The 12,203-nt window shown below is 55.2% G+C and overlaps 4 protein-coding genes across 4 annotated transcripts in view; 3 read left to right on the forward strand and 1 right to left on the reverse strand.

Annotated features, from left to right (window-relative positions):
• POSPLADRAFT_1146387 (hypothetical protein) overlaps nucleotides 1-326 on the forward strand; it is a gene marked incomplete at both ends in the record, with an annotated part of 8,106 nt that extends 7,780 nt beyond the window's left edge. The window contains one exon of the mRNA XM_024485925.1: nucleotides 15-326. Coding sequence (XP_024337623.1) covers nucleotides 15-326 — 312 coding nt within the window. The remainder of the gene's footprint in view (nucleotides 1-14) is intronic.
• A 472-nt stretch (nucleotides 327-798) lies between these two features.
• Nucleotides 799-2,384, reverse strand: POSPLADRAFT_1146835 (glycoside hydrolase family 16 protein; the record flags this gene model as incomplete). The annotated part of the gene is made up of 8 exons (XM_024485992.1): nucleotides 799-1,043; nucleotides 1,103-1,197; nucleotides 1,251-1,384; nucleotides 1,442-1,509; nucleotides 1,562-1,696; nucleotides 1,801-2,086; nucleotides 2,161-2,230; nucleotides 2,278-2,384. The coding sequence occupies 8 exons, from the start codon at nucleotides 2,382-2,384 to the stop codon at nucleotides 799-801; spliced, it is 1,140 nt and encodes a 379-aa protein (XP_024337624.1).
• A 3,831-nt stretch (nucleotides 2,385-6,215) lies between these two features.
• On the forward strand, nucleotides 6,216-7,104 carry POSPLADRAFT_1040254 (hypothetical protein). The gene is made up of 3 exons (XM_024477708.1): nucleotides 6,216-6,257; nucleotides 6,314-6,663; nucleotides 6,715-7,104. The coding sequence occupies exons 1-3, from the start codon at nucleotides 6,250-6,252 to the stop codon at nucleotides 6,831-6,833; spliced, it is 477 nt and encodes a 158-aa protein (XP_024337625.1). The 5' UTR covers nucleotides 6,216-6,249; the 3' UTR covers nucleotides 6,834-7,104.
• Nucleotides 7,105-7,966: 862 nt separating this feature from the next.
• POSPLADRAFT_1147081 (hypothetical protein) lies at nucleotides 7,967-11,170 on the forward strand (the record flags this gene model as incomplete). Its single annotated transcript, XM_024486020.1, has 8 exons — nucleotides 7,967-8,201; nucleotides 8,585-8,848; nucleotides 8,985-9,211; nucleotides 9,538-9,678; nucleotides 10,018-10,069; nucleotides 10,211-10,312; nucleotides 10,372-10,837; nucleotides 10,894-11,170. The coding sequence occupies 8 exons, from the start codon at nucleotides 7,967-7,969 to the stop codon at nucleotides 11,168-11,170; spliced, it is 1,764 nt and encodes a 587-aa protein (XP_024337626.1).
• Between the last annotated feature and the right edge of the window lie 1,033 nt (nucleotides 11,171-12,203).

A 12,203-nucleotide genomic window follows, 5' to 3' on the forward strand; every position in this document is an offset into this window, starting at 1 on the left:
GCGGGGGCGAGCAGGGCGCGCGCGCGCTGGCGGCGGCGCGGGAGATGCTCGTGACGGGCGCGGCGCTGGTGCGCGCGACGTACCGCCGGATCCGGCTTGCGCAGACGGTGCTCGGGTACGCGGCGCTGCTGCCGCTGGGGGAGGGGGAGGACGAGCAGGTGGAGGTGCGCGCGTGGACGCGGCGCGAGGCGGTGGAGGCGGTGCTGCAGGAGGCGAAGGAGCTGATGGAGGAGTTCCGAGAGGACAGCGTGGGCGAGTACACGGATGTAGGGGAGGGGAGCGGGGTGTTGGTCGACCTGGACGAGCCGATGTCGCCGTTCAAGTAGCGAGATGGGGATATGTTGTAGAGCTACATACACTGTATAATTGTTGGTTCATCCTATGCGCATCTTATGGAAACGTCTCTTCGATCGCCGCCCGCTCGCTCGATCGCACCTTGATAATTTGTAAATCGTAGGACGCGCGCACCAGCACGCGCACCGGGATTTCCGTACATCGATTGTACAACACCAGCAGAACTTGTACCAGATACCTATAGCCAACAGCCAAGAAGACACGTAAAGACAGGCTGCGCACCGCGCACGAGGACGGCGGCGGCGGCGTATTATTCGCGCACTAACGCTATCACAATCCAAAATCCGAGCACACATCCGTATATCCGTAGCCGATCATAACCAGCGCCGAGGGCGAGGTCCGAGCCAGTCTCGTAACAGACCAGGAACACGTATCCAGTACACGACCTTTCGTTCCTCCCGACACACGCACAAACGCACACACACTCCGTGGACGACCGCGAGCTTAGAACGCCCCGGCCAGCGCAACGGCCCCGAGCACACCCGCGAAGATCGCCCACGCCGACCGCGGAGAGCCGGTGGCAGGCGCCGCCGCCCCCGTCGTCACGATCGTGCTCTTGTTCGAGAACGAGATGCTCGGCGTGTTGCCCGTCGAGTTGCTCCCGTACACGTACGACGTCACGTTCGACGACGCCGGCGTCGCGTCGTTGCACGTGATCGACACCGAGTCTACGTATGCGTAGAAGTGGCCTGCACATCGCGCGGGGTCAGTGCACGACAAAGCGAGCGAGCGCATGTCATTGACGTACCAGCAGACTTGTAGTCAGAGTCGTTCCAGTTGATGTAGCCGCCCGCCCACTCCACCGTGCCCTGCGGCTCGCTGCTGATCCCCGCAGGCCATATGCTGTCGTGTGCGCCAGTGAGCAGACGCACAGATACAGCAAACGCCCCACCCACCTCAGCTCGATGCGGCTCGGCGTGTTCGGGTACCGGCTCACGCCCGTGCTGTTGTCCGTCACCGACGACCGCAGCAGCGTGCGCACCACGTTCCCGTCGACCAGCCACTGCAGCTGGTCCGGTTGCCAGTCAATCTGTCGGCGGGGTGGGTATCAGTGCCCACCACGGCACACGGGAGACAGACCACGCACCGTGTAGTCGTGGTAGTTGCTGAACGTGTCCGTCAAGTTGCCCGTCGTCTGACCGGCCGTCTGTGCGGCTGCGGGACAGTCAGAGCCATACACACCGAGCGGGCCGTGCGCGCGACTCACGGATGACACCCTGCCAGAAGTAGTTGGTCTGGCCCTGGGACGTCTCGTTGCCGGGGAACTCCCAGTCGATTTCGTCCTTGATGTCCGACATCGTGATGAACGCCGTCACCACACCGCCCCAGCGGCCCGTCTTGACTGCGGAGTAGGGTTAGCCAGCCGTTGCATCAAGCGTACACAGCGCGGCCCGTCCGCAGCCGCGGAGACAAGAAAGAAAACAGAAGAAACAAATGAGCACTCACGACGGGCGGTCATCTGGCCATAGTGCACGTAGCGCGTGGACGACAGCCGCGTGCCGCCGTTGCTCTCCGTGAGCAGCATCACGAGCTCGCCGGCGGACGTGTTCTGGATGTTGCCCTCGTTGAGGATAAAGTCCCAGCGGGACGCGTTGCCGTCGTAGAGCGACTGGTTCATGAGGATCCGGTCGAAGCTGTTGAACGAGATGTTGGCGTTCTGGCAGACGGGCTCGGGCTCGCAGGACGTGAGCGAGTGGGATGCGAGCGGGTCGCAGCCGCCGAAGCAGAAGTTCTGAGGGGGCGGCGATCAGCATGCGGAGGGACGGATCGCGCGCACGGGATTGGCGATGGAGGGAGGGGACTCACAGCGCCGCTACCGCAGTAGCCATAGGGACTGCAGCACGGGTTGGCGGACGAGCACAGAGTCGTCGTGTTACTGCACAAGCGTGAGCCAAACACGGCACACCGCCGATCGCCACGCACCAGGTCTCGCCTTGGGCAGCAGCACCCGGCAGTGCGGAGAGGAGCGCGAGAAGAGGGAGGGCGGACAGCATCGCACCCACCGCCCGGGAGCAGGAGGAGAGCAGCATCACGGTGCACAGACAGAAGCGAGTGAGGCAGAGGCAACGAGCGGGGATGAACGAGCGGGGGCACGCGTGAAAGCAGCAGTTCTTTTAGTCGTTTCGCAGCCTCGTTTATGAACATCCCCTGCCCTTCCCCTCCGCCGCGCCGGCCGTGATCGTGATGGCCGTCGACCTTGTATGGCAGGTCGCCTGCTCTCTTTGCTCACGCCGGCCTTCTTCCCCGCGGCATCCTCCCCCCGCCTCCCGATCGCTGCCCGACTTGCTATAGACGTTGTGGAGCTGCCGTCCCTGTCCTTGCGCTGCGCCCCTGCGTGTCTATTCTTGCTTCCAATGCCAGCTCATCCCCTCCCCGCGCGCAGCAGGAGTCGAACCCTGCGCTACTATTCATGGCGCGCCGTGCTATTCTCAGCCGGCTATTCTTAGACGGCCACAACGCCCCGCGTCTGCCATGGCTGTGCCTCTCGTCCATGCCGTCCCGTGCCGCGCTATGCGACCGCCCGTCGACGCGCTCTCCCTACTCACATACCGCCCGCTGTGGAGCTCTGCGCCTGCGCCGGCTGTATCGTGACGGCATCCAGCTCTTCCCGCGTCCATGCCCGTTCCCTCGCGGCGTGTCCGCACGGAGCATGAGTAAGACGAGCGTGCTTCGACGAATCTGTGCCAACCATCATAGCTGCGTGTCGCCACAAGTGAGACCCGTCCTGTCCTTGACAGGTATGCCTCTCGCTCCTCGCAGCACGATCATTTCACCATCGCACGACTTCTCGCGCCCCGCATACAGAAGCTCTCGACTGCGTTCGCACGCCTATCCATATCCCATACTTATCACGGCAGGCCCACCGCGGCAACTCTCCGGCCGTCCTCGGTTCTTCCGCGTCAAGCACCATCTACGTTCTCATACTCAGAGTACACTCCGCATGCCAATCCGGAGGCATGCACGCTTTTTCAACCACGCGGCTTCAAGCGGGACACTGCCAGACTCGGCATGTCAGTTAGGCCTCCAACGCCATGCAACACGCCGCAGTCAGCGGCCGCACATTCCCTCTCCCCACACACCAGACCGTCTATGATCATATCCGACAACGCGCTTCTCTGTCGCCCCTCCCCCCATCATCGAACATACTGTCACTTGCTTCAGTGCTAGCACGGGCGTACGCTACGGAATCCCAGTATTCGTGCATCGTGGCTGCACATGGAGAGGTGGTCCAGCCATGCGACCTACTTTGCGTGCCACTGCCCCGCACCAAGCCATCCTGCCCTCTGCGCGTATAAGCTTATCGGGGATGCCGCGTCTTCCTTCCTCGGCACACGTTGCCAGCTTGGCTGAGGTCTCCTTGGACATCGTCGAGCGCGCAGGTCTAGCATCCAAGAGTTTCGCATGGAAGAAGACCGACAAGAAAAGGCGACGATGTTTCTGGCCGGCTACCACTGGTCGCGCAGGCTAACTTTGTTTCCTGGCGGCTCGTCCTTCCCCGTCGCAGGTCCATAGAGGTATGCAAAGCGCGACGGAGCCGTCAGCGTCACAAGACTGCAGCAGCATGCTACGTCCCACAATGTCTTGTCCGTCATGCTTTGCAACTGCTGTGTTCATTTCTCACATGGACCTTTACTACAGATTCGCAGCACGGCCTGCCATTCGCGCCATTTTGGTGGTGTCGATGTCGACGTCATTCCTCTTGTCAACTCATCGTTCGATCTGACAGAAGGAGTAGAATGCGCTGATTTAGGTGGCTTCGCTGAGAAAGCAGACGCAATGGCCGAGTTCGTTCAACTTCGACCTTTTCACTTCCTCGTACGCTAATCGCGTCTTCGGGCTGGGCTCATCCGGAAAGCACGCGATGGCGCGTTAGCCGACCATCGTCCAGAAGCACCTAACGCTGTAGCGCCATTGGTTGAGGATCTAGTTGAGGGCCTCGCTACGGAGCCTACTCTGGTACACAATGAGGCTATCACTGATCCAAACTGCGGCAAAGCTACCAGTGGCCATCGCTCGGACTTTCAGGAGACAGCGGTGGAGCGCTCAGCTGATGCGCCGCTCAAGCCCACATCGGAAACCAAGGGAGTGATCGCCTTGCCAGAGGCTCGGTCATTCTGGCGATTGGCACGAATGAAAAAGGGGGACAAGAGACCTTTGTCTTCCGCATTGAAAAATGCGCTGTCGCATACGTCCCCGTGTGCCTTGCCGGTGTGTGCTCAAAACCGGCTCCCGGCAGGCTCTGTGAAGCGAGGTCAGCGTCAGGTCTCCGCGCTGGTGGTCAACGTCAGGAGACTCCTTTGTCTTCGAAGTAGTCATGACGACTAGGACTACACCCCGACGACACTCTAGTGTAACCGCAGGCCGATCCGCCCATGACCAGCCGCCCTCACTACTACAGACATCGGGAAGGTGATTATCCTACATGGTAGGACGAATCATCTTACTCTCGGATACCCTGTATCAAGCCTGTGCGTCGAGGCATAATCAGGGTATGATGTTGATCACGAATAGCAAGCCTCAACGCGAGAACTATGCTCTTGTGTCTCGATAGGATAAAAAATGGATTCAGGACAATAATCATTCATTTTCTGACCTAAAGAAATTGTACTGAGAAGCGTTATGATGCCTGTGAGATTGAACCTATGAGCATCAGGCGGAAGGATGCAATAGTTATCAGAGCAGATAGCACCGAGCAGACCGATATAGCTGAGGTAACAGTGTACAATCCCATTATTTTGTGTGTTCTATCCGTGTGGGCTTAGAGGGACCGGTATTTGCCGTAGGGCGTACCATCCTCGTCTGCTCGTGCATTGCATCGTGCGTTCCTATCCTCGCCCTCCATGCTGCGGGACGTGCTGCAGAACTTGTCGACAATTGAGTTTGATCCAACACGTGGCATATACATTGCTCTTTGGCTGGACCCAGTCAAGATGGCGGAATGCGTTGACGACCCTCGTGTGCGAGCGGCGGCACGCAAACTATTTCCTCGCAAGTACATTGGATTTGTAGATAAGGTGCGTAGCTTCCTATGCGTCTTTTGAACTCTACTTGACCGCTTTCGACAGAACCTAGATTTCCCGATGCCCGATCGTCCATGGCATCGTAGCCTTATGCGATTTGTCGGGATCGGTATGCCGGAAGACCAACCAGACCAACACATAATCTCCAACATGTGTGTTCCTGTTTATCCTGCAAGCCAACATCCCGACCCTCCGTCCTTCAGGATCGTTCCCGTTCGCGAACTGCTATCAGCATTCTCATGTCTCCGCAACGGTGCGCATCCCTCCCGAGTGGAGGGACTACAAAGACGCCGCATCGCTACCCGTACCAGAGATCTACAGATTTTATCACTATTTGGACGAAGATGATAGCAAGCGAAATACTCTGCTGGACCAAACAGGTCATGTACAGTCGGGAGACGTACCTAACTTATGAAAGCTGATGCTTTATGTTCAGGTATTTCACCGGTACCGCCGGTACCAATGCAGCCGGATACACAGTTAGATGGCGTTGAAGCTATCGCCGAAAATGCAGATGTAGCCATCGACCTCAAGAATGCAGATCGCGTGGTGGAGTGGCTCAAGACAGCGGACATTAGCGAGAAGCCACTCGATCCTAATGATGCTGATCCCGATGTGGCCAGTGCTGACATGGATATGGCTGCGTCCGGTGACGATTTCGATTTTCCATCTGCTGCCGATGATGGCGATGGATCCGATGCCTCTACTGTCGCTGACGACATGGAAGACCTTTATGTAATGTTTGACGCTTTCCTCTTCCCAAAGCTTTCGGATCCCGCCTTTGATCTAATTCCCCTAGCACAAGTTTCGTACGATTTGACAGCAAGAGGAGAACCTGCGGATCCCCGTATAATTTCTGGAGGAAGCCGAATTCATGGCCGAGTGCATTTCACTTTGGATTCACTGAATGCCGATTTGCTGATTGGAGTGCACGTCAGGCTCATTCAAAAGGCGCGTGACGGTACACTGGAAGATGTGAGCGATTCGGGGGCGGTTGTCTCCGTCATATCCCTCGATGATGTCCAGAAGGAAGAGTGTCTTGTCCTGGTGCCTGCAGAGGAGCACGCTTTGGCCCAGGACTCACCCGCGAGCAACTTTATCACTGGTGCTAGTATCGTTGAAAACATTCGTGACTGTGCGGGACCGGCCATCACAGTAACCGAACATCTTGCCGATACGCCGCCCGTGGCGCAACCCGAGACAGAGGACAAACTGCTCTTTCCTGAGGCTGATCCATCGCCACACGCAGAGAAGGATGTTGTCAATACTTCATCTCGCTCATCGAAAGGTTCGTGTTCACGCACGACGTTTAACACAATACTGATGTATCTCCCTGAAGCTTGGTTCCCTGCGAAGCTTGCTGGGCTTGTACGTCGTGTCAGCGCCCGGATTACTGCGGTCTCAACAAGCATTCTCCGGGCGGTTCGTCTCCGCAAAGTGCGTGATGACGAGCATTGATGCTATTCTCGTACTGGGTATGGTGCCGTGGATGCCTACTCAGAATATATACCAATTGGAGTACAGCCTGAGCCCACAACGACGTATTTGTTTTGTTATTCCAGTTTCAGATCCGCTTGAGGAATGTATCCGTTCACAAAAGAGAGCATTCCTACTCTGTTTTGAAATTGCTATCGACCAGCTATATTACATTTGCTTTCGCCTCGCTGTTTGAATGTTGATGTCCTTTACTAGTACGCAAATATTCATGTAATGGCATGATGCCCAATAGACCAGCCTTGACGCGTGGGCGCGTGAAACTATTCCTCCAGTCTATGCCTTTCCCCCAGGAACAGGCGTGTTAGTCAGGCGGCTGCGTGCATATGGAATACATGCGGCAGACATGACTTGAGCCTCAGTCGGCGCGCGACACAAGAGGCATGTTTGGATACAGTGACACCAAATACGCTTTGAGCGTCTCTATTGTTTGGCCTCATGGAGCTATTCTTCGCCCGGGGACTGAGGCTACCACATCCCAGTCGCTCTCTCGCCGCCCATCTCTCAATTTCATGTTGTGCGATACTCAGGATAAGCATTAATGGACTCGGTGTTCGAGTCAAAGAAATGCTCGTCCCATGGATTATGGAGATGCCGTGATGCTATTCGGATGGGAGAGAATGAAACATATTCGATATCTTGACGAGGATTGGGACAAACAGGAAGCACTAGTTGCTCAGCACAGTGAGTTTATTTCAATCTCAAACTGTCGTGGAAAGTTGTCCATTTCACTGTTTCCAGGCCTTCCGCCTGTGGAAACGGGGACCCTAACCTCTTCCGAAGTAGTAGCCAACCTCGACTCAGCTGTCCCGTACTCGGTTCTTTCACGTCAAACACCATGTACGCTGTCATACTCATCATATACTCCGCATGCAACTCTAGAGACATCTGGACTCATTCATCCGAAGCGACATCAAGCGGGACACTACTAGACCAGGTATGCTTTTACCGTCAGGAAGGCCTTCCATGCCGTGTACATGGCTATATAACACACCGCAGTAACGTCTGCTTATCTGATCACAGAAGACGAAGCACCTTGGTATTGACGCACGCATTCACCATGACCACCAACGGTCCCGCACCTGGTATCAGACACGATGCGGGTATCTGATGCATACGGCCCCGTGGCGCAGAGAGATGCCTCTATGCGGGTTTATACATCTACAACGGTGGCACCGTTGGCCTTCTCGCAGCAGGCAGTGCTGCGCGTCTATGCGCCGCCGCCTATTTTGCTGGTAGTCGATCTCTCGGGCGATCTGCTGGGGACGAACGACGCACGCGACACCCGTGCACGGCTGTGCACGCCGCTATCTCCCTCCCCCCTCAATTCTTGTACGTAGTGTGACTTGCTTCAGTCCTAGCACAGGTGTACACTACGGAAATCCAGTAATCATGCATCACGATTGAGAGGTGGTCCAGCCATACTGCTTGCTTTGCGTGCTACTTCTCCATACCAAGCCATTCTGCTTTCCGTGAACGCACCGGGCTTAACTCAGGGCGACTTCATACCCAATAACGTCGATTTGGGCGGGCCGCGCTGACGCGGGCAGAACAGCGTTGCTTACAGGTTGGCCTGGCTTGTGTTCTTGACCTATGTGGATTGACTGCTGCTCCTTGAGTAGGACCGAATATGTGGCGAGGTCCTTTAATTCTAGCAAACCTGGATTTACGTATACTCATGGGGCTCTTGATCGTACACAGAATGAAATCTACAGTGAATTCAGCTATTCCGCCTGAACAGGGGCGATTCTCACGGATGATGCAGGCCATGCATATAACTGCTATAGAGTCGCAAGTCAGATACCTCAGGCTGTATCCTGTCGATGCTATTCTCACTCGCATGGGCGCCTACGACAACATGGTTCCCAACGCAAGCACGTTCACACTTGAAGTTGAGCTGGATGAATGGTGCGGATTGTCTATTTCTCTACACGCGATCCTGCGAGACACTACGCCACATTCGTTTGTGATCCTGGATGGTACGTGGTACTACTACTGTGTGGTGTGCACTCTGACTCTAACGCGAATGACGTCTAGGCATGGAGAGGCACCTCGATGTATATGCGTGCGCCTCTCGTTCGACATAACGCCAACTAACTCATGTATTCCATGCAGGACGGGATCGCCGTTGCAGGGGCGAGTGGGCCGCAGGATGGCCCTCAGACTCGGAATCACCCATTGGCCGTATCGTGTTCGTAGGCCGCGTTACACCGGCTGGCGACGCATACCTTGGCTCTCTCATTCTTCCGGTGCACTACGGTTCCTTGACCAACGATTTCGCACATCACTCCACCGTTCGCAATGTGCATATGGAAACGATTATGGATGATGAGAAGCGGGAGGTCAATGGCGTTCACCGACACTCACTTTCAGGAGGGTGCATCTTTCTCCTACCGTTGTCAGCGTGGCTGGGGTGCCCTCAGACATCGTCGAGCGTGCAGACACAGTGTCCAAGCATTTCGCGCGGGACTTCAAGATGATCGACAAGCAAAAGGAACAAGATGTCTGGCCGGCTGCCACTGGGCGCAGGCTGACTTTGCTTACCTCTATGGACTTGACTTTTCGCTGCGTTGAAGCGCGCAGGTGTGGTTGGAGCCTTGTCGCCCTTAAACCTTAAATTTCGTGACCTTTTTTGTATGGGGACGACGATCGCAATTGGTTCGCATAGAGTCCGACGACGGATGGTTCTGTTGAGATTTTGCAGCGACGGCACGACACGCCGGACGCCAGCCAACAGCGATGCCGAGATTGGCGATCAGGTGACAGCGCCTCTATTGCGCCCGTTCTCAAGCTGTCCTTCGGCGCCGGGGTATGCCAGTCGCTTTTCTTGAACCTTTCCCGCCCATCTCTCACCATCACCCTGTGCTTTACTCAGGACGAGCAACTATGGAGTCAGACTTGCCTACAACCGGCTATATTCCATCTCACGGCTCATATATCGCATTATGGCTGGATCCCGTACGCATGGCCGAATGCCTCGACGATCCGCATCTTACCGCTGTCGCAAGTGAATTGACACCCCACAAGTATATAGCGTTTGTAAATTCGGTGTGTGTTCAGGATCCTTGGCCAAACGCTCACTAATGCAGGACAATAGATCGATGATTTTCCTCTTCGTCGTAATCCGTGGCATCGTTGTAGGTTACAGTTCACGGGGGTTGGCATGCCCAGAGACCAGCCTGAGGAATTCACGACATCAAGTATGTGCACGCCAATCGAGCCCTGTAGCGAGCATCCAGCGGGTCGTGAACCCCTTCATCCGTCAAAGCCATTCCCGTTCCCAAATTGCTATCAGCATTCTTCCGTTTGGGCGACCGTCCGCATACCTACTCGTCACATAGATTATGGCGATGCCGTAATGCTCTCTTTAAAGGAAAGGATAAGACATGAACAATATCTTAGTGAGGATTGGGTCAAGCACAAAGCATTACGCGCACAACAGAGTGAATATGATTTTTGACTTCAACTCATAGTGTGAAGTTGACCATTGCACTGATTCTAGGCCCTCCGCCTGTGGAAACGGAGAAGACCCCAGCATTCTCTGAGATCGTAGCCAACCCTGACTCACCTGTCCCTCCTATTGACGCCGTGAATGTGCAAGACTGGCTTCAGGCGGTCGACTGCAGCGAGGATCAAGACGGCGCGCCATGTCCGCACGAAGATGCTGTCTCTGAGCACTTTGACGCCGCCATCACTACAGAAGATGATCGTATATCTACGCTCTATAGCGACACTGACACAGAGTACTCCGACAGCGTCGACAGCGATAGCGACGCTGATGACCTCCTCTTTAATGCTGACAGCGATGCCGACACTGATGCCATCGTTGAGGCCGTTCTTGGTCCATTTCGCGCTAAAGTTGATGATATTGATGTCGTGCCTCTCGTCAACTACTCGTTCGATCTGACCGAAGGAGGAGAATGCGCTGATCCCCGTGGGTTTATTGAGGAAGCAGAGGCAATGGCCGAGTTCGTTTTACTTCGACCTTTTCACCTCTTCATGCGCTAATTGCGATTTTGGCTAGGCTCATCCGGAAAGCACGCAATGGTACGCTGGGTGACCCCCGGGCGGCAGCACTCGACGGTGTGGTGCTGTTGGCTCAAGATGTGGCTGAGGGCACTACTACGGAGCCTGGTCTGGTACATGATGCGGCTCACACCAATGTAAACTCCGGCAATCCTATCACAGAGCATCCTTTGAACACTATGGAGACGGCGGTAGAGCGTTCAATTGATATGCCGCCGGATTCATCGCCAGAGAGTAAGGGCGAGACCGCCTTAACGGAGGCGCAGCCATTCTAGCGACTGGTACAAATGAAGAAGGGTGGCAAGAGAGCCCGGCGTTTCTCGACAAAAGGTGCGGAATCGCGCATGTCCCTTTTCATTGATGTGTTCTTAAGACTGGCACCCAACAGGCCCGGTGAAGCCGCTGGCGGTCAACACCAGGAGACTCCTTTGTCTTTGCAACGTTCATGACGGCTAGGTTTATACCCCGAGAACATCCTGCTTCTGAACTCCTGGCCATTAAGTGGACAGACGGCCAGAGAATATGATCTGATCGTGCTTTGTGACACTATTGATGTTAGTTGTGATGTATTCGTAGTTATGTTTTGGAAATATCATCTATCTAATCATACTAATGCAATGTTCGTTACTAGTGTCCTTTGGAAGGCCCAACAGTTGTACTTTTGAAATTGGGGAGATTGCCACGACGGCACAATATGTAGCGTAGATGCTGAGGCCAGGGTAAACGGCTGCCTACGGCCTTCATGCACCACGCGCTCATGGTGATGATCTACTGGCAATCTGGATTTACAAGTGCGGGAACATGCTACCGGGTAATTGGGATATAATTGACACGTGCTTGTGGGTCACATCTGCGGCAACGCACTGCGGCCGAAGGCTTCAGCTAGGCGGTCCTCCAACGTATGTTATAAGTACATCGTGTCTCATTCAGAGTAGACACATATGCTTCAGATATTTCCGTATATTAATCATGCTGTACCTACTATATTTGGTCTCGGTCTCGTTCACCGGCCATCGGGCTCGTATAGGGGCTCTGGGACCATAGCTCTAAGGCCAGTAAGCTCAGCGCTCATGTTGATGGCAGTCCGTTATTCTAGTTTTATCCAATTACATGAACATGTAAGCAAGCTACTTGAGTGATCGAGTACAGGAAGACGGCCGAAAACATGTCCATATATAGTATCTCGTTGTGTGGTGTAGCACTGCGCCGTGTACCCTAATTCCGGCCCTTGGGAACGGCTCTCGTCTACATCATCAGCCCGGATAAATAATTTCATTTGCATTTGCCTCCTTCTGGCTCCTCGATTCC

Source organism: Postia placenta (genome assembly GCF_002117355.1).
Source record: "Postia placenta MAD-698-R-SB12 unplaced genomic scaffold POSPLAscaffold_9, whole genome shotgun sequence".
NCBI lineage: Eukaryota > Fungi > Basidiomycota > Agaricomycetes > Polyporales > Adustoporiaceae > Rhodonia > Rhodonia placenta.

Bases quoted from the DNA above. Each gene is read 5' to 3' on its own strand.
- POSPLADRAFT_1040254 (XM_024477708.1), top strand. The intron at 6,664-6,714 runs GTTCGTGTTCAC...ATCTCCCTGAAG, and splicing joins TTCATCTCGCTCATCGAAAG to CTTGGTTCCCTGCGAAGCTT.